The 24,619-nt window shown below is 41.1% G+C and overlaps 1 protein-coding gene across 1 annotated transcript; it reads left to right on the top strand.

Annotated features, from left to right (window-relative positions):
• Positions 1-8,982: 8,982 nt before the first annotated feature.
• Positions 8,983-20,462, top strand: LOC138391351 (protein Njmu-R1). The gene is made up of 10 exons (XM_069481008.1): positions 8,983-9,132; positions 9,812-9,895; positions 13,290-13,415; positions 14,326-14,469; positions 14,718-14,775; positions 16,904-17,023; positions 17,531-17,595; positions 17,755-17,891; positions 19,506-19,609; positions 20,133-20,462. The coding sequence occupies exons 1-10, from the start codon at positions 8,993-8,995 to the stop codon at positions 20,346-20,348; spliced, it is 1,194 nt and encodes a 397-aa protein (XP_069337109.1). The 5' UTR covers positions 8,983-8,992; the 3' UTR covers positions 20,349-20,462.
• Positions 20,463-24,619: the final 4,157 nt, after the last annotated feature.

The raw sequence follows: 24,619 nt of genomic DNA, 5'->3' as shown, positions 1-24,619 counted from the left end.
GCTACCACCGCGTCTCACAGGAAACAGACACAAAATGGCCGACAGCCTCGTTTGCTGCTCCGTCTCCCGTCAGCCACTGCGTCGGAAGGCGGAGCCAAGAAGGGGGGGGTCAAATGACGCAGACCTCCGCCCTGAGTGGGTGGAGACTCCCGGCTGCGGAGAAGTAGCCGCCATCTTGTCCGTTTAAGCTGTGTGTGCTCTCCCTGGCTGGGTTTGCTGATCCCTCCGGGTTTCTTTTGTAAACTAGTTGGCGATCTAGATACGCAGAGGCTGATGCGAACTGAAAAACAAACAAGGCTGAGCGTGGTGGCTCACGCCTGTAATCCTAGCACTCTGGGAGGCCGGGGCGGGAGGATCGCTTGAGCTCAGGGGTTCGAGACCAGCCTGAGCAATAGCGAGGACCCCCCCCCCCGCCCACCCCGTCTCTACTACAAATAAAAAGGAATTAGCCAGACAACTAAAAATAGAAAAAATTAGCTGGGCGTGGTGGTGGTGCACGCCTGTAGTCCCAGCTACTCAGGAGGCTGAGGCAGGAGAATCGCTTGAGCCCAGGAGTTTAGGGTTGCAGGTAGCTATAATGACGCTACTGCACTCAAATCCTGGCAATAGAGTGAGTCTCTGTCTCAACAACAGTAAAAGGAATATGTACCTTTGATATGATGTGATGATGAAACATGGAAACATCTGTGGTCTTCCTCCCCAGAACGCATAACCTCAATATACTCATGACAAAAACAAAGACAAATACCAATAAAGGAGCACCCTATAAAAGACTTGACCGGTACTCCTCAAAACTGGCAAGGTCATCAAAAAGAAAGATAGTCTGAAAAAAACGGTCACAGCCAACAAGAACTTAAGGAAACGTGACAGGTAGATGTAACATGGTATCCTTGATGGGATCCTGAGACAGAAAACATACTAGGTAAAACTAAAGAAATATGAATAAACAATGGCCTCTGATTAATAATAATGTATCAATAGTGATTCATTAATTGTAGCAAATTTATCATACCAATGTAAGATGCCAGTAATAGGGGAACTGGGTAAGAGGATATATGGGCACTCTCTTTACTACTCAATTTTTCTATAAATCTAGAACTGTTCTAAAACTTGAAGTCTATCTTTTAAAAATGAGCGTTGTTGGCTGCTTGTGGTGGCTCACACCCATAATCCCAACACTTGGGGAGGGTGAGGAGAATCCAGGAGTTCTAGACCAGCCTGGGCAATATTGCAAGACCCCACCTCTACAAAAAATAATAAAAATTAGCCAGGTATGGTGGTACACACTTGTAGTCCTAGCTACTCTGGAGGCTGAGCCAGGAAGGTACCTTGAGCCCAGGAGTTCAAGGTTACAGTGAGCTGTGATTGCACCACTGCACTCCAGCCTGCAGGCAACAGAGCAAGACTCTATCTGAGAAAAAAAGACATGATATATCTTCAGACATCCAAGGGCTCAAAAAACATTTCCCTTTCTTGGATGATATTGGATGCAGAATGTAACATAATTCAGAAAAAAAAATGGGATCCAACAGGGAAGAATGTGAAAATGAAATCCAGATTGGAACAGGAAAATGAACTGTCGGGGGGGGGGGGGGATTTTGTGTTAGTTTCTTAGGGCTGCTATAACAAATATCAAATACTAGGTCGCTGAAAACAATAGAAATTTATTCTCACAGTCTGGAGAGGCTGGAAGTTGAGATCAAGGTGACAGTGGGGACATACTCTCTTGAAGCCTCCAGGGGAGAATCTGTTCCATGTCCTCTCTTAGCTTCTAGTGATGGCCAGCAATCCTAGGCATTCCTTGGTTTGTAGCATGTTGGGGTAGCTTAGAAATGTTAGGGTGACCTAGGGATATTGCTGGTCCAATCATTAGTAAATAAGGCAGCTGCACGCAGGCTTGCACAAAATGAGTAGAATTTACAGTAAAGAACAAGGTTGAAGTATTAGAACTGTTTGTAAGTGCCTTTCCATGCATGTAAGGGATATGAAGATGCAGACAATTTCCAGAGTTAATCATGAACAGGTCCTTGCATCAAATGTGGGGAAGGAGGAGAAAAACCTCCGCCATGCCATACAATGGAATCCCAGTGTTAACAGTGTAAATAGTTTCATTATCCTGGTCCCATCAGAGGTTTGATAAGGAATGTTTGGAATGAGTGGAATTATGAGGGCTCCAATCAATGATGCTCCCATGGGAAGTATTAATTAACACTCATCCCTTACCAACTCTACAGTTCTCCCATGACACCCATTGGACCATCCATATTAGCAATTTTTCTTTACTGACAGTTGAGTAGATTAGGGGGTGTAACATTAACTGTAGAACTATGATTGAAAGTCCAAGCAGATAACAAAAACAGCTGTAAAGGACTAGTACTCCCATTTTTTATAGTAGCCAACCAGGCTTGTGGTAGAGGCTGCAAGCAATGGCTCCCCGCACCTATACAAATTGGGGGCCTTCAGTATCAACTGTATAATTCTTGATTTTAGTACCCTCTTCACTAGGAACCAAAGGTCCCCAATTATCATAAGGCCCCAGCAGCCAGTTAGAATCATTAACAAATATAGGAAAAGGAGCGTCAGCCCAATGGACTATTCGGTTTAATGGGGGGTTAGGGATATATGCCCAATATTGATTGGTCTGATTGAAAGAGGCACCTACCGGCGTGTTTATGGTGATCATAGCAAGAAAAAGGGTTACAGATGTTTTTGGAGTGTTGGTTCCAGTAAGGATCGATTCAGCTTCTTGAGTCATTTTCTTCAATTGGCCCCATGTCGGTGGGGTTGCCTCCCTGATCCTTCTTGCAACTGTCACCGTCCTTTTCAGGCTCAACTTCGCCCTTTCTTCTATCAGGGGTCAATGTCGAACCACGTTCTTTTCCGATTCATGGTGGGGCTTGATCTTCCTCCTAGGAATCCTTATAGTCTGGCAATCATCTGTCACAATACAAGCAAACTCTTGACACCAAGTTTTTACCCAGTCTTTTTTCCATTTATCTATAGTTTCATCTTTCCACCAGATAGGCTGGTAAGGAAGGGAGACAGGCTGTTTATTCTTCTCCCAATGTTTTTCCACTGCTGTTAGGGTCTCTTCTTTTCGAATATTCAAAAAATTTAGACTAAATAAGGCTTGATTTATTCTGTCTTTTGGTGTACACATTCCTCCCCCTTTTTGTTTAGCAAGCATATGTTTTAAAGTTTGATGATGAGTGCATTCTATGATAGCCTGACCTTGAGGATTATAGGGAATGCCAGTAACATGTTTAATGTTCCAGTGTGAACAGAAAACTGCAAAAGCATGAGCAAGAGTAATTGGGACCATTGTCTGTTTTTAAGGCAGCAGGAATACCCATAGTAGAGAAACAAGAGTATAAATGAGAAAGTACATGATGAACAGTTTCTCCTGTGGACGGAGTGGCCATTATGAAGCCAGAGTAAGTAACTACTGTAACATGTACTACACCAAGTTTACCAAATTCAGGGATGTGAATAACATCCATCATTAGGTGAAAGGCCTCTGGGATTAACTCCAGAGGGAAGTCTGGGTTGATTAATAATTTGACATGTAGGACAGTGAGATACAATATGTTTGGCTTGATTAGTTGTGACTTGAAATTTTTGAATTAAACCTTTAGTGTTAATTGATGAAACTGAGTGGCATCCTGAACTGAGCCAATAAGTAATTGATCCACCTTCTCATTACCAGCAGCTCATGGTCCTGGGAGGTGAGTATAAGATCTAATATGAGTAATGAATAAACGAGACTGGTGGTCTCGAATTATTGACTGCAGATGGTGAAACAAGGTAGAAATTTCATCATTAGATGTGATAGTAATTGCCTCTACAGTATGAACTACTTGAACAACATATTGTGAATCTGAGAAAATATTCAGTGGAGAGGTGATATCCTGCAAAAGTTGAATCACCACCTATAACTCTACCTTTTGTGCTGAGGTAAAGGGAGTTGAAGATACTTTTGTTATTTGTCCAGAATATCCTGCTTCAGTAAAGAAAGTAGGAGCTTGAGGAATTGGCATGGATTTTACTATTTTAGGTAAAATCCATTGAGTTGATTTTAAGAACTGAAACAACTTGTTTTTTGGATAATGATTATCAATTGTTCCTACAAAATCAGATAAGCCTAATTGCCAGTCTATATTTTGCTGATATGCCATTTGAATTTGAGAAGTGGTTAAGGGAACAACTATTTTGGCAGGGTCCTGGCCATTTAATTATCTAAGCCATTGTCAGCCCTTAAATATAAGTTGTCCAATTTTGCCTAAATAAGTAACAAGTTGCTTCTGCTGTCTGTATAGTAAGAACACCCACTCAACTATACCTTCTTCTTGAGTCAGTGTTGCAGAGGGAGAGTGTTCTGAAGGGTAAATAATTAAATCTATGCCCTTTATGGGATCCACTCTAGATAACTGAGCATTATGTATGTGAGATTGAATCCAATTTAATTCCTCCTTTGCTGCCCTTGTCATCTGGCGAGGACTATTAAGATCAGGGTTACCTGATGTATCAGATAAATTGCTTAGAGCATAAGTGGGAATGCCTAACATAGGTCTAAGCCAGTTAATATCTCCCAACAGCTTCTGAAAATCATTTAAAGTTTGTAATTTGTCTATTCTAATTTGTACTTTAGGAGGGACTGTTTTATTTTGGTCTATAAGAGACCCTAGGTAAGAAAATGGGTATTCTTGTCGAACTTTATCTTCTGCAATAATTAGACCATATTGAGGCAATAAATGTCTAGCTTCAGAATACAATTGATCTAAATATTGTCGTGTGGGGCTGGCAAATAGAATATCATCCATATAATGAATAATATAACTATGAGGAAAACAATTTCTCAATTGTTCCAAAGGTCGATTAACAAAATGCTGATACGAGGTGGGGCCGTTAAGTATGCCCTGAGGTAGCACCTTCCGTTGATATCTTTGAGTGGGCTTGTGATTATTTAGAGTAGGAACAGTAAAAGCAAACTTCTCTCTATCTCTTTTTTTTTTTTTTTTGAGACCGAGTCTCACTGTCTTGCCGGGGCTAGAGTGCCATGGCATCAGCCTAGCTCACAGCAACCTCAAACTCCTGGGCTCAAGCAATCCTTCTGCCTCAGCCTCCCAAGTAGCTGGGACTACAGGCATGCGCCGCCATGCCTGGCTAATTTTTTCTATATATATTTTTAGTTGTCCAGCTAATTTCTTTCTATTTTTAGTAGAGACGGGGTCCCGCTCTTGCTCAGGCTGGTCTCGAACTCCTGACCTCGAGTGATCCTCCCACCTCGGCCTCCCAGAGTGCTAGGATTACAGGCGTGAGCCACCATGCCCCGGCCTCTATCTTGAATCTGTAATGGAATGGTAAAAAAGCAGTCTTTCAAGTCCACTATCAGCAAATGCCAATCTTTAGGGATCATAGTTGGAGAAGGGAGACCCCGTCTCTATTAAAAATAGAAAAAATTATCCGGGTGTGGTGGCATGTGCCTGTAGTCCCAGCCACTTACGAGTCTGAGGCAGGAGGATAGCTTGAGCCCAGGAGTTCAATGTTGCAGTGAGCTAGGCTGACGCCATGGTGTTAGGTGCGGAGCTGAGTGACACAGGAAACCTCAAGAGTAGCAAAATGTTGTTTATTTTGAGCATCTAGGTGCAGATGGGTGGAGGCTGAAAAAGGCGTCCAAGAGAGAAAAGGGGAGAGGCTTGGGTTTTGTAGAGGGTTTTTCTGGGATGTGTAAATGAATTCTTTTCAAACAACCAGGAGGGATAAGGAAAGTAAGTTTCCCTCTCCCATTCCATTCCTTTATCTCCCTAGGGAACAACCAGGAGGGATAAGGAAAGTAAGTTCCCCTTTTGCATTTCATTCTTTATCTCCCTAGGGGTCTGGCAAAGGCTACTTACCTAATACACTGCTAGGAAGGGGAGAGGGGTGGGTTTTATAGGAGGTTTGGATGGAAGTTTGGGGAGGGTGAATTCTTTAAGCCTAACACAGGGCAGTCTAGCCCAGGCAACAGAACAAGACTCTATCTCAAAAAAAAAAAAAAAAAAAAAAAGGTTGGTCCAAATGCAGTGGTGTTTACAACTAATTGATCACAACCAGTTACAGATTCCTTTGTTCCTTCTCCACTCCCACTGCTTCACGTGACCAGCCTTAAAAAATAAATAAAAAAAAAATAAGCCTTCTTGGGCCTGGCTCCAGGCCAAGGTCCTCAAATTTGGCTGAAAATAAACCTCTTTAAATTGTTTTACAGACTTTGGCTTCTTTTCCATTGACAGTAGACACATCACTCCAATGTGCCTCTATCTTGAGGTGGTGCTATGGTTTGAATGTTTGTCCCCTCCCAAACTCTTGTTGAAATTTAAGTGTCATTGTAACAGTATTAAGAGGTGAGACCTAGGTGAGAGTATCGCTTGAGCCCAGGAGTTTGAGGTTGCAGAGGGAGCTATGATGATGTCACTACACTGTAGCCCAGGCAACAGAGTAAGACTCTGTATTAAAAAAAAAAAAAAAAAAGGTGAGACCTTTAAGAAGTGATTATAAATTATATAGCTTGTGGTGTTCTGTTATAGCAGCACAAAACAGACAGTAAGACAGAAAACTGGTACCAGAGAGTGGGGTGTTGCTATAACAAATACCTGAAAATGTGGAAACAGCTTTGGAACTGGGTAATGGGCAGAGGCTAGAAGATCGTGGAGGAACAGACTAGAAACGCCTGTATTTTTGTGAATAGAATGTTAACGGTGATCTGGTTAGGTGATCTTTACCTAATTTTAAATAGGTAAAGATCCTGGCCCCTGGATACTGTTAAATGAATGGCAGCTATTAAACTATAAATGCTATATTGATATTACTATTGCTGTTGGCAGCTGATAGGCTGACCTGCAAAGACTAATGCCCTTAGATTATGTTCATAGATGGTCAAGAGGCCTGTACTGGGATTCCTAAGATCACCCTAACTGTCCAGATTACTTCCTCAGCTGTAATCACATTCTGTCTTCCCCATGTGCATGCCTTGTCTCTTCTGTTATGCTGTCAGCTTCTTCAGGACAAAAATTTAAATAATGAATTATCTTTTTTCATGTATACATATTCTAACTTACTCTTTTCATAAGAATAGCTGTATAGTGGCTTAAAACAATAGGTTTATTATCCTATGGTTCCAAAGTTCAAAAGTCTAAAATGGGCTGGCAAGGCTCCATTCATTCCGAAGACTCTAAGGAAGAATCCATTGAATGCCTTTTCTAACTTCTAGAGAATGCCCTCCTTCCTTGGCTCCTGGTCTTGCATCACTCCAAGTCACTAATCTCTGCCTCTGTCATCACATCTCCTTCTGGTCTCTGATCTCCTGCATCCCTCTTGTAAGGACACTTGTGATTATATTGGGCCCACCTGGATAACCCAGGCTAGTCTTCTTACTTCAAAATCCTTAATTTAATCACATCTGCAAAATTCCTACTGCTATAGGAAGTAACATGTTCTCAGGTTTTGCAGGTTAGGATATGGATATCTTTGGGGGCTCTGCTACCACATCTGCCATAATTTAGTGCATCAATCCCCTATTGACTGATGTTCAGATTGTGTTCAGTTTTTCACATTACAAACCATGCTGCAAGGAATATCTTTTGACTCATGTATTTTCACATTTATGTGAGTACATCTATTTGATGATGTTCTAGGTGTTGCATTGATAGTTAAAGAGCATGTGTTTTATTTTATTTCATTTTTTTTTTTTTTTTTGAGACAGAGTCTCACTCTGTTGCCCGGGCTAGAGTGCCGTGGCATCAGCCTAGCTCACAGCAACCTCAAACTCCTGGGCTCAAGCAATCCTTGAGCTACTCAGCCTCCTGAGTAGCTGGGACTACAGGCAGCAACTGCCACTCTTGGCTTAACAAACTTTTAAATCTTTGCTTATCTGCTAGGTGAAAAGTAGTACAATATGCTATCATCTTTTATTTGAAGCTGAGCAGTTTATGTATGTATTCTTCATTTTTATTCCTTCCGTGAACTGTTTATTTTCTATTTTCTATTTTCTATTTTTTTTTTTTGTTTGTTTGTTTATTGATGAATAAGAGCCCTTCCCAGCTACTTGGGAGGCTGAGGCAGAAGGATTGCTTGAGCCCAGGAGTTTGAGGTTGCTGTGAGCTAGGCTGATGCCACGGCACTCTAGGCCAGGCAAGACAGTGAGACTGTGTCTCAAGAAAAAAAACAAAACAAAACTTTGAAAGATAATCACAAGCCAAACTGTGCATTTGAAAGAGTGAGGATGTACCTTCACAATAAAAATAAAACAAGAAGTGTCAGGTGAAATGTCAGAGATATCAACTGTCAAACTTAGTACTTAAGGGACTCAGACATTTCATACTTAACAACCTAAGTATGTTTTTTTTTTTTTTTCCTTTTTCCAGTTTGTCATTTGCCTTCTGACTTTGGTTTTCATTCGTGTTCTAAACTTTTGTTTAGTTTTCAAGTACTCAAGACTTGTTAATTTTTTTCTGTACGGCTTCTAAGTGGTTTGTTATGTTTAAAAAGACCTTCTTAACTCCAAAAATGTTAAAAATTCTCTCATACTTTCACCTTTTTTTCCTTTCCATTATAAAGTCTTAACTCTTTGGTCAAACCGGTCTATGTTTATGTGTGTGGGTGGGTGCATGTTTGCATGTGGGCAAGGAGGCAGGAGAGCAGCTTTATTCTTTTCCACGTGGCTAGCTAGTTGTACCACCTTTATCACATACTAAGCCTCTTAGACGTCTCAAAGGATAGACGAGAAAAATGAGTTAAAAGAAATGGTGAAAGCTTTTCAGCCAAGGCCAACTTATTTCGGCCGCTACCCCCTGCGGAAAGAAAAGCTTTCCTTTCCAAGCCAGCTCCCGAGAACGCGGGAAACCAGCGGAACGCAGGTGTCCTAGGGCCGGGAGTCGGACGAGCGCGGCCGCCTAGGACTGTACGGCAGAGGGGGAGCGCTTTGGCGGGAACACAGGGCCGCTCAGAGGCTACCGCGATGCTCCCCTCCTTGCAAGAATCGCTGGATGGGGATGAAAAGGAACTAGAAAGCAGCGAGGAGGGTGGCACCGCCGAGGAGCGGAGACTCGAGCCGCCACCCAGCAGCCACTACTGTCTCTACAGCTACTGCGGAAGCAGGTGCCGGCACCCGGCCCAGCCTGCCCGCTCCTGCGTCCCCGCCCCGGGTCCGCTGCCTGGCTTTGCACCCCACCCCCTGCCCTGGGCCGCCCCCAAACGCCATCTTCTCCTCTCCCAGTCAAGGTCTCTGGCCCGAAGAGCCCTCCAAGCCGTTCTTCCCGGCCCCCATCATGAGTTTTTGTGCCTGGCCCTCTCAAGGCTCTGCTCTCCATCTGTCCCTGTGTCATCTCCGCCCCTTGCTCTGGCCGCTGTCCTTTGTTTAGCGCAGTGCCCTGCATGCTCAATAATGTCATTTCCTATCCCTTGTCCTTTCTGTCGTTTCTCCCGTTCCCTCATTTCTGCCACACACCCCACCCCCACCCCCTGGTTTTCCTCTGCCCTTGCTGCCTCATTTCCCTCCTCCTCTCTGACTTTCCTGGGGCTTTCTTGGCCCTGTAAAGTCTGGGGTTTTTTAGAGGCGTTTCCTTGAACCTGCTGGATATTTAGCGGAGAAGGGGTTCTTGTCACCACTGTTTCATGGGTTTTTCCCTGCCGTAAGGACAGGCAATGGAGAACCCTTGCACTTCGACTTTGCAGCATTTTTAGTTGACTCCTCGTCCTTACCCTGCTTGCGAGGGCCCCAGTACTCTGCTTGATTTAGAGCCCATAATTGATAACACTTTTGCATTTGTGCTTGCAGATTGGCACAGCAACGAGGAGGGGACACTGATGATGGAAGCCCAAGTGGCACAAATGCAGAAACTCCCTCTGGTGATGATTTCAGGTAAAAACAGCTTAACCATAACCCATGCATGTGCTTTTTATCTTTCCTGCATCTCTGGCCTGTAGATGTCAGTGGGTGCCCTATTGCCACTGAGTTGAAGAGCTTTCCCTGAGTCAAACCATCAATTCCTTCTATGCCCTAGGAACCTCATCCTGTTTTCCTCATTGGCTCATTCATTCAAGACTGGGGCAGATACAAATACTGATATTGTCCCTGGTGATTAGCCAGAGAGAATTATTCTGAGTTTCTTGATTGGAACTCCAATAAGATATTTGATATCATATTACAAGAAATTTAATGTACAGCTTGGTGACTATAGTTAATGACAATATATTGTATTCTTGAAAAATGCTAAGAGAGTGGATAGTAAGTGTTCTCACCACAAAAATGAAAACTGTGAGATAATGCATGTTAATTAGCTAGGTTTAACCATTCTACAGTGTATGTAGGCTTTAAAACATCATCTTGTACATGGTGTTGTACATGATAAATACATACAATTTTATCTTACCAATTTAAAAATAAATAAATTTGGGAAAAAAAGAAATTTATTTACTTATTAATTTTTTAGAGACACGGTCTTGCTCTGTCACCCAGGCTAGAGTGCAGTGGCACAACCATAGCTCACTGCAGCCTCAAACTCCTGGCTTCATTCGATCCTCCCACCTTGGCCTCCCGGAGTGCTGAGATTACAGGTGTGAGCCACCATGCCTGGCTGAAAAGAAATAAATTTAATATCCTCTTTTTCCTCCTTTGAATATTGTTTGGTAGGTCCTCTACCACACACTAGAATGTAAACTCTAGGACAGAAAGAATTGTCTCTTTTGTTAATTGACGTCTCCCTGCCTTGTTCTTTAAGTAGTGTTTGTCACGGGGTAGACATTTAATACGTATTTGTTAAATGAATGAATAAATGCACCTTGGCACTTGATGCAAAATGAGTTGTAATACAAGAATACTGTGTTCACTTGGCCATGCGCGGTGGCTCACGCCTGTAATCCTAGCACTCTGGGAGGCCGAGGCGGGCAGATCATTTGAGCTCAGGAGTTTGAGACCAGCCTCAGCAAGAGTGAGACCCCATCTCTACTAAAAAAATAGAAAGAAATGATCTGGACAACTAAAAATATATAGAAAAAATTAGCCAGGCATGGTGGCACATGCCTGTAGTCCTAGCTACTCGAGAGGCTGACGCAGAAGAATTGCTTGAGCCCAGGAGTTTGAGGTTGCTATGAGCTAGGCTGATGCCACAGCACTCTAGCCTGGGCAACAGAGCAAGACTCCGTCTCAAAATAAAAGACTAGCCTGACCAAAAGTAAGACCCTGTCTCTACCAAAAAGAAAGGAGAGAAAAAAAACCGAGCCAGGCATTGCGGTGCTGTAGTCCCAGCTACCCAGGAGGCTGAGGCAGAAGGATCACGTGAGCCCAGGAGTTGGAGGTTGCAGTGAGCTATGATGATGCCACTGCACTCTACCCAGGGTGACAGAGTGAGACTCTGTCTCAACAAAAACAAACAACACAACTGAACACCCCTCCTCACAACCCCCCACCCCTTAGTTTTTTTAAATTAAAAAAAAAGAATAAGAATAATACTGTGTTCATTGAGTGGATAATGGATGATTTAAGCATTTTTTTAGGTGTCATAATAGTATTATAGTCATATATGTGTATATATTTTAAAAGTCTTCATCTTTTAGAGATAAATAGTGAGAAACTTATGGATGAACTGATATGATGCCTGGAACTTGCTTCAAAATAATCTGGCCAGACACAAGAGTTCACACCTGTAATCCCAGTGCTTTGGGAGGCTGAGGCAGGAGGACTGCTCAAGGCCAGGAGTTTGAAACCAGCCTGGGCAACATAGTGAGACCTTGTCTCTGTTATTAAAAAAAAGAAAAAAATCTGGGAGGTAGGTGGGGGGAGCAGTATGGGTGTACAGATGAAACAAGACTGGCCATGAGCTGGTAACTGTTGAAACTGGGTGGTGGGCTCATTATACTGCTCTCTCTACTTTTAATTTATTTTATTTTATTTTACTTTTTATTTATTTATTTTTTTTGAGATAGAGTCTCGCTCTGTTGCTCAGGCTCAAATGCCGTGGCATCAGCCTAGCTCAAAGCAACCGCAGACTCCTGGGCTCAAGCAATCCTCCTGCCTCAGCCTCCCAAGTAATTGGGAATACAGCCCTGCACCACCATGCCCAGCTAATTTTTTGTTTCTATTTTAAGTTGGCCAGTTAATTTTTCTATTTTTAGTAGAGACAGGGTCTCACTCTTGCTCAGGCTGGTCCTGAACTCCTGAGCTCGAGCAGTCCTCCCACTTCGGCCTCCCAGAGCGCTAGGATTACAGGCATGAGCCACCATGCCCAGCCTCTACTTTTTATATTTTAGAAATTTTCCATAATATAAATTAAAACAGGAGACCTTAAGAAGTATTGGGTTTATAGTCTCTGTTGTGAAGTTTGGTTATAGAAGACCTTTTCTTTCTGCACATTCAAGTTATAGTCTCGGTTTATATTCTAAGAAACTGAAATTTTTATTTTTAGCTCATAAAGGAATACTGAACTGGTGTGTTTATTCATGAATAGTAGGTGGTTGGAAGATTGAGGAAAGAGGAAGAGGCCCAAAATAGTAATGTAGGAGAGTAGAAGAGTGAGTGAAGCAGGAAAGGCTGGGCAGCAGTTAGGACTCACTTGCAGCTAGTGATCCTTCATTTAAAATGAGACTACGGCCGGGCGCGGCAGCTCACGCCTGTAATCCTAGCACTCTGGGAGGCCGAGGTGGGCGGATCGTTTGAGCTCAGGAGTTCGAAACCAGCCTGAGCAAGAGCGGGACCCCATCTCTACTAAAAAATAGAAAGAAATTAGCTGGACAACAAAAAGTTAAAAAAAAAAAAAATGAGACTAGACACTGGATATGAGTTTGTATCCAACCACATTCAGCTGTGCAGATGCAGGTATAGAGTGGGTGGAGAGCTGGACTGAACCAGGGCTGAAGCTTTTGAATTGTGGGTTATATCTCAATAAAGTTGAAAGAAAGAAAAAAGAGAATGTGTGCAGGAGTGTGATTATAAGGACTGGCCATGGAATTTAAGGGGAGGAGGGAAGTGAAATGAGAAACTTGAGGGACTGTGAGAAAGAGGTAGGGTCAGTGGATTGGTGATCCCAATAGAGTCACAGCACTGGAGAGAATGAACTGGAAAGATGGGAATATTTTAAACCGTTTGATGGGGTATATCATACTTGCTGACGTACGTTCCTAGAAGCCTCACCAATCGGGTCATGTGGAAAGCTTTCTCAAGTCCTTAAGAAACCCTGGCCTTGATACCATTCTTTCTGACTTAGAAGTGTGAATGTACTAGTCCACTAGTAAGGAATGTATGTCTTTTGTTTGTCAAGCCTCTCCTTGGCTGATACTAATCTACCATCCGAACTGGAGCCAGAGCTGCGCAGTTTCATTGCTAAGCGTCTTTCAAAGGGAGCAGTCTTTGAAGGGCTGGGTAATGTTGCATCTGTGGAGCTAAGGTAAGTGTAAAATATGCTGTGTCCTGAGTTTTTATGTCTACGCTAAATATGAGAAACTCCAAAAGATCAGCCTCTGCTGGGCCTGCAGAGTTCATCTTTATTCTCTGGCAGCCTGAGCACTGGGCCACACATACAAACATTTGTGTAATGGAATTAATTGAATGTTAGAGACTCTGGTGCCTAAGTGTACTTTAGTTTTGTACTTAGAAGAAAAGAATTCATTACTAAAACTAAAATTGTAAACTTTACAGTTTATAAAGTGTTTTCACAAACATTGATGCAGTTTTCCTTGCAAAGGGAAGATAGAACAGATACTCTTCTTTCCATTTTCAGATGAGGAAATAAACTCAGAGAAGTTAGGTGGGATGCCCAAGCTAATAAGGCCAGTTGAACTGATGGAGTTCAGACTTAAACGTGGGTGTCTTCAGTCCAATTCGAGCCGTCTTTTCGTTAAACCTCTTAATAGTAGTTCAACTCAGACCATGAAGTCTGCATACAGGTCACCTCAGGAGTGTGAGGCTACAACCCAAGGACAAGGCCGCGGGATAAACCTGGCACATCTGCCTGAAGCATCAATGATTGTGAAGGTTTGGGAGAGGGAAGAACATGCTTTTATTAATGTGAACATGGCTCTACCATGAACAAGAGTGAAATTTGCATGAATTTTTCACATAAGACAGGAAAACTTAAAGAAATTTCATGTACATTAGTGGCTGCTTTACCTAAAGCCCGTTGGGGTATACATTCATTTTCCTCTGCTGCTGTGAGTAAAACAAGAAGTCTGGGAAGCTCTGGGCAGTTTAACAGTATTGTCAGATCAAGATGACCAGGGTTCCGAGCAGTCCACAGAATTAGATGTATGAGTTACCAAAATAATAATTTTACCTTTTTTTTCCCCTTTCTTTTCTAGAATTCCAGGTTACCGAGTTGGTTGTTATTACTGCCTTTTCCAACAGGAAAAATTGCTTCCTGAAACGGCAACAGTGGACTCAGAACATAACCCTTCAGAGTATGTGGTCTGTTTTTTAGGAGGGTCTGAAAAAGGACTTGAACTATATCCTTTCTTTGGTCTTTGAGGGTATCAGGAAGGAAAGCATGGGAAGGCAAGTGGAGGCGTATCACTACCAACCTCCAAAAAGCTTTTCTACCCCTTTATGCATTTACTTCAATTTGGTATCTTGATATGGCCATTTTGCATTGGCTTGTTTTAATTTACAGTTTGCATTGAGAGATCTTATTTTTCCTGTTGAAAGATAAAACACTCTTGATTATTCATCCTTTGTTGCTTCCTTAAGAATATACTTTCAGGCTTGAATTGGACAAGTATATTCAAGGGCTGAAAAATAACATGAACTGTGAGGTAAGATGATTGATTTAATAGTTTTTTAAGACTAAAGTGATTAACATAATATACTTTTCAAATCATATAGGTAAACAAAAGGACACCTAAATTATAGAAACTTGTTATCCTGTGGGATAGTAGATGATTTTTAAGGGAAGCTGACAACACAGTCCTATAAGTGCTGAAAGTTTCATAAGACTGTTTCTGATGTTTCATATCTATGAAAAATTCAATATATTTAATTAATTGGCATGTAGTAACATGTCTGGCAAGAGGATGCCCTTTTCCTGATTTCTAGGCACACAGGATTTATGTTCTGGTTGGAACTAAGGGTGCATGCAGCCTCTGATACCAAAGATATACCGTGCAATGGTATAGCTGTCCTTGATTTCAACATTAACAATTCTTAGAAACTTTCCATTTTTATTAATTGATCTTTTACTAATTAGATATATCCATATGGACTAATTTATCCACACCCTTTAAAAACTATGCTTTCTGCTTGTAGCATTTGTTAATGTCATGACTCTCATAAATTTATTGTCCATTACGTATAGTAATAGTTCCTTTTATTTGTCACATACCTACAAGATACCACAGGAGAGAGGACATAGCATAGGAGTGAGCCAGAAATGCAAGTCTGGGGGATCTGTGCTCCGAGACTAGAGCTCTGCCTATGTGACACTAGTCTCCACAAAGCAGCACAGCCTAAAAAGCCAGATGTGTTCATGGCAGCACATCTGACAGCTAGAGTGGGCTGGAGTGCTTTGATCAGCTCCTTGTATCCTTCCCGTTCACATGTTGAGTTTGAATGAGTTCTCTGTCTACAATCCTTCAGTCATTCAGTGGGCATGTAATAAACTTGTATTATGCATGTTTCAGACTCTCTACCAGGTACTGGGAAAATGATTATTAAAGAGTATCTCCAATGAGTGCACAATATACTGGGAGGAGATGGACATGTAAATACTCCTCCCAGTAAAGAAACAGCATGGAATCCTATCAATTCAGTCTCTTCATCTTTTTTTTTTTTTTTTTTTTTTTTGAGACAGAGTCTCACTCTGTTGTCTGGGCTAGAGTGCCGTGGCATCAGCATAGCCCACAGCAACCTCAAACTCCTGGGCTCAAGCAATCCTCCTGCCTCAGCCTCCCCAGTAGCTGGGACTACAAGCATGCGCCACCATGCCCGGCTAATTTTTCTATATATATTTTTAGCTGTCCATATAATTTCTTTCTAATTTTAGCAGAGATGGGGTCTTGCTCTTGCTCAGGCTGGTCTCGAACTCCTGAGCTTAAACAATCCTCCCACCTCAGCCTCCCAGAGTGCTAGGATTACAGGCGTAAGCCACCACACCTGGCCAGTCTCTTCATCTTATAGAATGCCTTTCTTAGTGTGTTTTTTAAGAAATTCAGTACAGAATTAATCCCCACTTTGTCCAACAAGCCCAGGAAAGCTAATCACAATTCCTTTTTTTAAGTTGATAGTGTTAGCTTTAAAAAAGGAGGTGTCTATCCCAGTTCTCACTGTCAAGAATACGGTGAAGAGGCCGGGCGCGGTGGCTCACGCCTGTAATCCTAGCACTCTGGGAGGCCGAGGCAGGTGGATCGCTCGAGGTCAGGAGTTCGAGACCAGCCTGAGCAAGAGTGAGACCCCGTCTCTACTAAAAATAGAAAGAAATTATATGGACAACTAAAATATATACGGGAGGCTGAGGCAGTAGGATCACTTAAGCCCAGGAGTTTGAGGTTGCTGTGAGCTAGGCTGACGCCACGGCACTCACTCTAACCCGGGCAACAGAGTGAGACTCTGTCTCAAAAAAAAAAAATAAAAAAAAAAATAAAATATATATATACAAAAAATTAGCCGGGCATGGTGGCACATGCCTGTAGTCCCAGCTACTCGGGAGGCTGAGGCAGTAGGATCGCTTAAGCCCAGGAGTTTGAGGTTGCTGTGAGCTAGACTGACGCCACGGCACTCACTCTAGCCCGGGCAACAGAGTGAGACTCTGTCTCAAAAAAAAAAAAAAAAGAATACGGTGAAGAAAATATTAAGTCCACTAAGGTGAAGGCTTATATTAGTATTAGTTATATTAATATAAATTATGTTTATATTAATTAAAGCAAATGACATTATCTCTTGATCTAGGAAAGGGGCCTGGAGAACCACATAAAGTCCTATCTGAGCAGCTGGTTTGAGGATGTTGTATGCCCAATCCAAAGGGTCGTTCTTCTCTTTCAGGAGAAACTTACCTTTCTGCTACATGCCGTAAGTGTTACCCACACAAGAGCATTTCCTTCATCGAGAATCCTTTTGGCAGAGTTAGATTATTTAGAGACATACTCATTTTATCTGAACATTACTTCCGCCTGCCAAATATTCATTCAAACTATGCTTGCTATCGAGATAGACCACACTTTATTTTCTCAGATCTAGTAAGTTTTATTACCAAGGTTGAATTGAGTTGCAAATGATGGCTGAGTCTTCCTAATAGGATAAAATATTTTTAAATAATTACTTTTCAAAGTGATCTGAGAGAGGTATAATTTCCAAGACAATTTGAAAAGGAAAACAAAAATCCAAAGCAATTTTAACAATATCAAAATTTTAGTGAGCAGCAGCTGAACAAGGTTGTGGAGAGCTGATGGGCAGTGCCCATCAATTGTCGTCTGTTGTGGTTATTGGGGAAGGCAACATTTAGTCGTGAGTAGCTGCTCAATAAGGAAAACTGCAATACATGTATCTTATCTATCAGTCTTTATTTTTCTCTCATAGGCCTTGAGTTATACTCCTGTTGAAGTTAAAGAATCAGATGAAAAAACAAAGAGAGACATTAACAGGTAAAGAACATAGTTTTTGCAAAGAGAGAACCTTTTCCACAGCGAGCCTCGCTTTTACATTTTTAACCACCCCCCATCCCCCGAGTGCAAAATGTGTTTGTTTTCTCCCTCCTATCCTGCAATATTGTTTGTGGAAAAGGACTTGTGTATGTGTGGCAGGTTTCTGAGTGTGGCCAGTCTTCAAGGACTTATTCATGAAGGCACCATGACATCTTTGTGCATGGCCATGACGGAGGAGCAGCATAAATCTGTAGTCATTGATTGCAGTAGCTCCCAGCCTCAGTTCTACAATGCAGGTGAGCCACAACCTCCGATGCAGCCTTCTTGGGTCTCTGGTGAACCACCATCTTTGCACTGAGAACAAATGATACAAACTTATTCTTCCTATCTTGTGCAGTTTTACATGATTATCCCAAACTTGCCAAAAACAATAGTAATTCTAGAAATATGGAAATCACATCATGCTTAGCAATTCTACTCTACTAAAGAAATGTGTACACAAGGAAACAAATTTTTTAAAAAATTCATAAAAGCATTATTTGAAAAAACAAGGAATTAGAAGCAACTTAAATGTTTTTTTTTTTTTTTTTTTTTTTTTGAGACAGAGTCTCACTCTGTTGCCCTGGCTAGAGTGCCATGGCATCAGCCTAGCTCACAGCAACCTCAAACTCCTGGGCTCAAGCAATCCCACTGCCTCAGCCTCCCGAGTAGCTGGGACTACAGGCATGTGCCACCATGCCCGGCTAATTTTTTCTATGTATATATTTTTAGATGTCCATATAATTTCTTTCTATTTTTAGTAGAGATGGGGTCTCGCTCTTGGTCAAGCTGGTCTCGAACTCCTGAGCTCAAACAATCCACCCGCCTCAGCCTCCCAGAGTGCTAGGATTGTAGGCGTGAGCCACCGTGCCTGGCCCAACTTAAATGTTTATCAACAGGAAAATTAATAAGCTGCTATATTCATGCAATGGAATATTACAAAGCAGTGAAAATGAATGAACTAGAGCCACATGTGTCAGTATAGCTCCCAAACATACTATTTAATGAAATAGCCATTAAAGAAAAATACATAAAAGTGTTAACATATATCAAATAGTATATATAAGCTTAGAGATACAAAGGTATGTGGCAAAAGTTTAAAGAATTGGGAATGATAATCCTTTCTCAGGGGAAAGGACAGGGGTGTGCTTGGTGAGGGGCACACAAGGGGCTTTGACCATTTTGACATTTCTTAGCCATTTGGTGAGCACACAATTTTTTTTAGACCATTATAGAAGTCTTAAATAATTCATTATACATGTTTTTTTTTTTTTTTTTTTTTTTGTTGAGACAGAGTCTCACTTTGTTGCCCAGGCTAGAGTGAGTGCCGTGGCGTCAGCTTAGCTCACAGCAACCTCAGACTCCTCGGCTTAAGCGATCCTACTGCCTCAACCTCCCGAGTAGCTGGGACTACAGGCATGCGCCACTATGCCCGGCTAATTTTTTCTATATAGATTTTTAGTTGTCCATATAATGTCTTTCTATTTTTAGTAGAGACGGGGTCTCGCTCTTGCTCAGGCTGGTCTCGAACTCCTGACCTCGAGCGATCCACCCGCCTCTGCCTCCCAGAGTGCTAGGATTACAGGCGTGAGCCACCGCGCCCGGCCTATACATGTTTTTATAAAGAAATAAATGTCTTGGTGCATACCTGTAGTACCAGCTACTAGGGAAGCTGAAGCAGGAGGATTGGTTGAGCCCAGGAATTTGAGGTTGCAGTGAGCTATGATCATGCCTGAGAATAGCCCCTGCACTTCAGCCTGGGCCACACAGTGAGGCTCTGTCTCTAAAAATAAAAAAGTTTTAAAAAGAAATGTCTTATGCTTTGTAGGATATCATTTTTATTGATTTAATTTCTCTAAAATATTTTGTAGGAAGCAATCGGTTTTGTGAGGATTGGATGCAGGCTTTTTTGAATGGTGCTGAAGGGGGTAACCCTTTTCTTTTCCGACAAGTACTGGAGAACTTTAAACTAAAGGTAATTAGTTGGCTGTGTGCCAAGTGCCACATACAATTTTTGTCTGAATTTTAATTAGTACCAGTAACAGAGTAATAAATCTGCTTTACAGCTATGATGTTTATTAATTGGGACATTCTCAAAACTGAAATCATCAGAAGACCCTTATTTTAATTTTTTCAGTAGCTTCTGCATACATATCATTTCCAATAAATTGGGTTGAATGCTTGCTTAAATGTAAGCAGTCTTACAATTTGTGACATATCTTAGTTGCAAAGCACAAAAAAGTGGTTCAGTGCCTAAAGAGTTCAAAATTCTGATGGTGTGAGTATTGTCACCTTATTTAGGAGATTTTAAAAGTATTTTTACTATATATAAGAAATTTTTTCTACCAAGAGCAAAGCATATTGGCAATAAAAATGATGGATATATTTAAGCAAATATCTCAGTAGCATATGTTAAGTTCTTAGCTAGATAGGAGATAATTTTTAAGCTTCATTATTTTCTGACTAAACACATATTTAACTGGTTAATCTTTTTCTAGGCCATACAAGACACAAACAATTTGAAGAGATTTATCCGGCAGGCAGAAATGAACCATTATGCTTTGTTTAAATGTTACATGTTCCTTAAGAACTGTGGTAGTGGAGATATACTTTTGAAGATTGTTAAAGTGGAACACGAAGAAATGCCTGAAGCCAAAAATGTGGTAGCTGTCCTTGAAGAATTCATGAAAGAAGCTCTTACCCAAAGTTTTTGATCATATGTTTTGAGATAAGTGTATCATGAGGTTGTATAGTCAAGCCTTAGTGTTCGAAATTGCAGTTGTTATAATTGTTCATAGGATTGCTATTTGAGATTATTTGAAACTCATTCCAGATTCTTTTCTTCCTTTTGGTACTTTTAAAATTTAAAAGTCTGAGGGATGTCTTCACTGAGTCCTAGATAGATGTATGTGTTAGAGTTGTGGAAGTTTAGTGTATCACTCCTATAAATTCTAGACTTCGGGAAGTTGTTGCTTAAAACACTTCAGAGGTGATTTTGTTTATGGCTTCTCTCAGGAGTTTTCTGCAGTATTTAGCAACTTTTACTCTGAGCAAAATCATAAAACTTCTTTCTCAATAGATTGTAGCTTCCTTTAAAAAATGTAATCCTATCTTAGGACAGATTAGCTCCACTACACCATTTCAAAGATCTATGCATCCTGTGGGTGCTTGATACATTTTTTTGTCTGATTGATAATAGTATGGATGATAAAGCAAGCTTTAAAGTCAATATGCAAATAAATCATGAGCAAGAAATTAAATGAGCTTTAAAAATAGGATGCACTAGCTTCAGCATAAAATATTATCTCTGATGGAAAGCTATTGCAGAAGTGGCCCCATCACCACTTTTAGTTCATTTGTTCACAGGTATTTGCCAAGAACCTGTATTTTCTTTTTTCTTTTAGATGACAGTGCTGGAGTTTGTAAACAGTGTTGAGAAAAAACAAAGTAAAGTACGCAAATTTTACAAGCAAACTGTAATATAAGGAATGCAAACAGATTCTTCATATCCGTTACTCATTGATTTTAGTTTTTTTCTACATTTGTTACAAGCCTCAGATTGTTTTACTCTGAATCAATTGAAAGCGCCCTCAGCCATTTATAATTCCCATGGAAGTCAATTGTAGCTACACACATATGATTGCAATTTGTTCTGCATAGCTCTTTAATAAATTCATTTGGTAATGATTTTTGTTTAGAATATCAGAAGTCTTGTGTTCTCACTGCCCTCAAGATACTTAGAGGAACACAAGCCCATAAAATTAAGGAATCCTCTCTTAAATGGATCTGAATTCACATTAAGTGCTGAGTTTTAACTTTCAAAATGACTGACAATGGTCTTCTGCTTTCTCCTCTACAAATTTAGGGATATGAGTCACCAAGTCATTTCTTTTCCTTTAATGAGAAATACAATTCAGGATCTTCATAAATGCTTTCATATGGTTTACTTTAATAACTTGGACTATAGGCAGTGTAGAAAAAAATCTGAGAAGCTTTGTGTATTTTTTGAGACAGGTTCTTGCTCTGTTGCCTGGGCTAGAGTGCAGTGGCATCATCATAGCTCACTGCAACCTCAAAACTCCTGGGCTCAAGTGATCCTCCTGCATCATGCTCCTAAGCAGCTGAGACTACAGGTGCATGCCACCGTGCCTGGCGAATTTTTTTATTTTTTGTTGAGACAAGGGTCTAGCTTGTTTCAAACTCCTGGCCTCAAGCAGTCCTCCTGCCTCAGCCTCACAAAGTGCTAGGATTATAGGCATGAGCCACCATGCCCAGCTGCATTGTTTTATAGTATTAAATCCAGCCTTGGCCGGGCAGAGTGGCTCACACCTGTAATTCTAGTACTCTGAGAGGCCGAGGTGGGTGGATTGTTTAAGCTCAGGAGTTCGAGACCAGCCTGAGCAACAGCAAGACCCCCCCCTCCCCCCAGTCTCTAACTAACAACAAAAAAAAAAAATAGCAATTAGCTGGACATCTAAAAATATATATAGAAAAAATTAGCCGGGCATGGTAGCGTGTGCCTGTAGTCCCAGCTACTTGGGAGGCTGAGGCAGACGGATTGCTTGAGCCCAGGAATTTGAGGTTGTTGTGAGCTAGGCTGACACCACGGCACTCTAGCCCACTCAACAGAGTGAGACTCTGTCTCAAAAAAATAAATAAATAAATAAAAATAAATTCAGAATGACTGGAAAATCAGCAATTTTATGACACTATCCTTGAGTCTGGAAAATATAGTTTTCATTTTCAAATTCATACATCATTCAAGAATCCATGTTGTAAATGGCATTTAAAAGCAAACATATTACCTGCTTCAAATCATTTATGGATATAGGCAAGACATAATCCTCTGTGTTTGTATATATTTTCTGTAATGTAGGCTCACTATATTACACAGTTCTATACAATAGTCTTATTTTAAAAAATAAGTCTGTGACAAACTATATCATTACTACAGACAAGGAAAATGGTGTCATGGAATTGAATATCTTGGTCATGAGAAGAAACTCACAGAGCTCATGACCAGAAACATGTACTGTATTCCAATTTTAATAAGCTAATGTATAATATTAACTTTTAAAGTTTTAAAAAGGTTTTGTTCAGACATGGAATAAATTTATTTATCATTTGTGTGCTACACATATGGAGGCAATGTATATTTGTCATATATCAAAATGGTCTTAGTTATCTGTAATCATAATAATTTCTAATAATAAAACTTATCTTCTCATCAAGGCAGTCATTTTTATTTAATGAGCTCAATTCTCAAGCCTGACACCTGTATTAATTCCTAAGTTTGTGTGGGAAATTTTGCTTGTTATGCTAAGGAATTTGTTGAAGAAAATCAAGTCACTGGCTGGGATATAAGATATAACTTTCTGCCTTCTCTGCCTCTTGCAGGAAGCATCAGGCAGGACCTAAGAGCAATTTCCATCACAATGTTTTATTCATTGTCCAGTAAAGTTACACCGGAGAACTCAATAACCCAAGTCACTTCCTTTCACTCTCATTCATTATTAACCATGACAGAATGCCTGTCCTTTACTAGAGGATCACTTAAACCAGATGCCAGGAAGGCCTGCAGGCTTCTCGGAAATAAGATTCAGTTACTAGGACCACATTTTCCTAACTCTGTGTCCTCTCAGTTACTGGCAATCCTGCCAGCTTCAGTGAAGTCTTTCCACTTGGAGGAGAGGGCAGCTCAGTTCTCTCTCTAATTGCCAAAGTTCCTAAATGTGCCTTGCTGACTTTAAATCACATGGGTGGATCACTGAGGTGGCATAAATGCCTGGATTCTGGAAATCAGGGTTGAGAGGGAGCAGTAAATTGACAGCTGTGGTTTTTCTTGTAAACTTCTAGGGGGGCTGAGAAAGTGGAGGTCCTGTCATATGAACTCTGAATGTTCCATTGCTGTTACTGGATGGTCCAAGGCCTAATGCAATGAGACTGAATCTTTTAACAAACACCCTGCCCCATCTACATGTTAGTGCGTTTGAAGTCCCATACACACAGTTGAGGGCTGAGAGCATGAACTTTGAAACCAGCAGTCTTGGGTATGGATCCAGCTGTGCCATACGTTGCCAGCAAGTAGCTCAACTTCTGAAGGCTTTCCCCCTGTGTGTAAATACGGGGATATTTATACCCACTTTACAAAAAGTAGCTGTGAAAATGCCTACCTCACTGCCTGGCACATATTAGGTGCTCAGTAAATCATCTTCATTTCTTAATTACCTTGGTATTGGTAAGTGCCTTATTAAGTTATTGAAGAATGAGAATCTGGTAGACAGGAGGAACCAGAAAAGTCAAAAGGTAAGGACAAGAGGCCAAAGGCAAAGCTAACTGACAGCCTTCAGCTCTCCAAGGAGCTTGCCTTTAAATGCCTCAGGTATTTGAGCTTGGAACTGGCCCACAGGAACACCAGTGCTCAGAGAGGGTCCCAGTTTCTCCTGAGGGAGTCAGTTCTCCACACTCCAACTAGAAGTGGGTTTTCTGACCTTTAGTCTGAACTATACTCAAATTTGTTCTGGAATGGCTTCTGCAGCATTTAGAAATATTTTTTAAATGATACACAGGAAATTGAAGTACAAGAACATTCTGGCAAACAACCCCCGTGCTGACTTTATCCGGGTAGTTTAATCCTCAGACAGAAATTTCACAGTTACGAATGGCAAAGCTACATAAACTGACAATGGTTTAGAAAAACTGGTGGAAACACTCACTTTCTCAGGCTTCATTCATTCAAAGCCAACTTGATTGTTTAACCTCCCAAGCACCAGGCCTCACCTATAATATTTGTACTCCTGATTTTAACACTTTTAAGCCCTTTTAACCCTGAGAACTTTCCTATGCCTCAATGTCAGGATGTGTGACAGTCCCTAGAAGACCTAAAGAGTAGGCTATTAGGTTGAAGAAGGAAGTCCCTAGGATATTTCAAAGAGCATTTCTCCAATAATAATCGTAATGTTAATCTCTCACAAGAGTGAAGGGG

The sequence above is a fragment of the Eulemur rufifrons genome, chromosome 9, assembly GCF_041146395.1.
Source record: "Eulemur rufifrons isolate Redbay chromosome 9, OSU_ERuf_1, whole genome shotgun sequence".
NCBI lineage: Eukaryota > Metazoa > Chordata > Mammalia > Primates > Lemuridae > Eulemur > Eulemur rufifrons.
The sequence above is the reverse complement of the archived record's forward strand: the minus strand, read 5'-3'. Positions and strand labels throughout refer to the sequence as shown.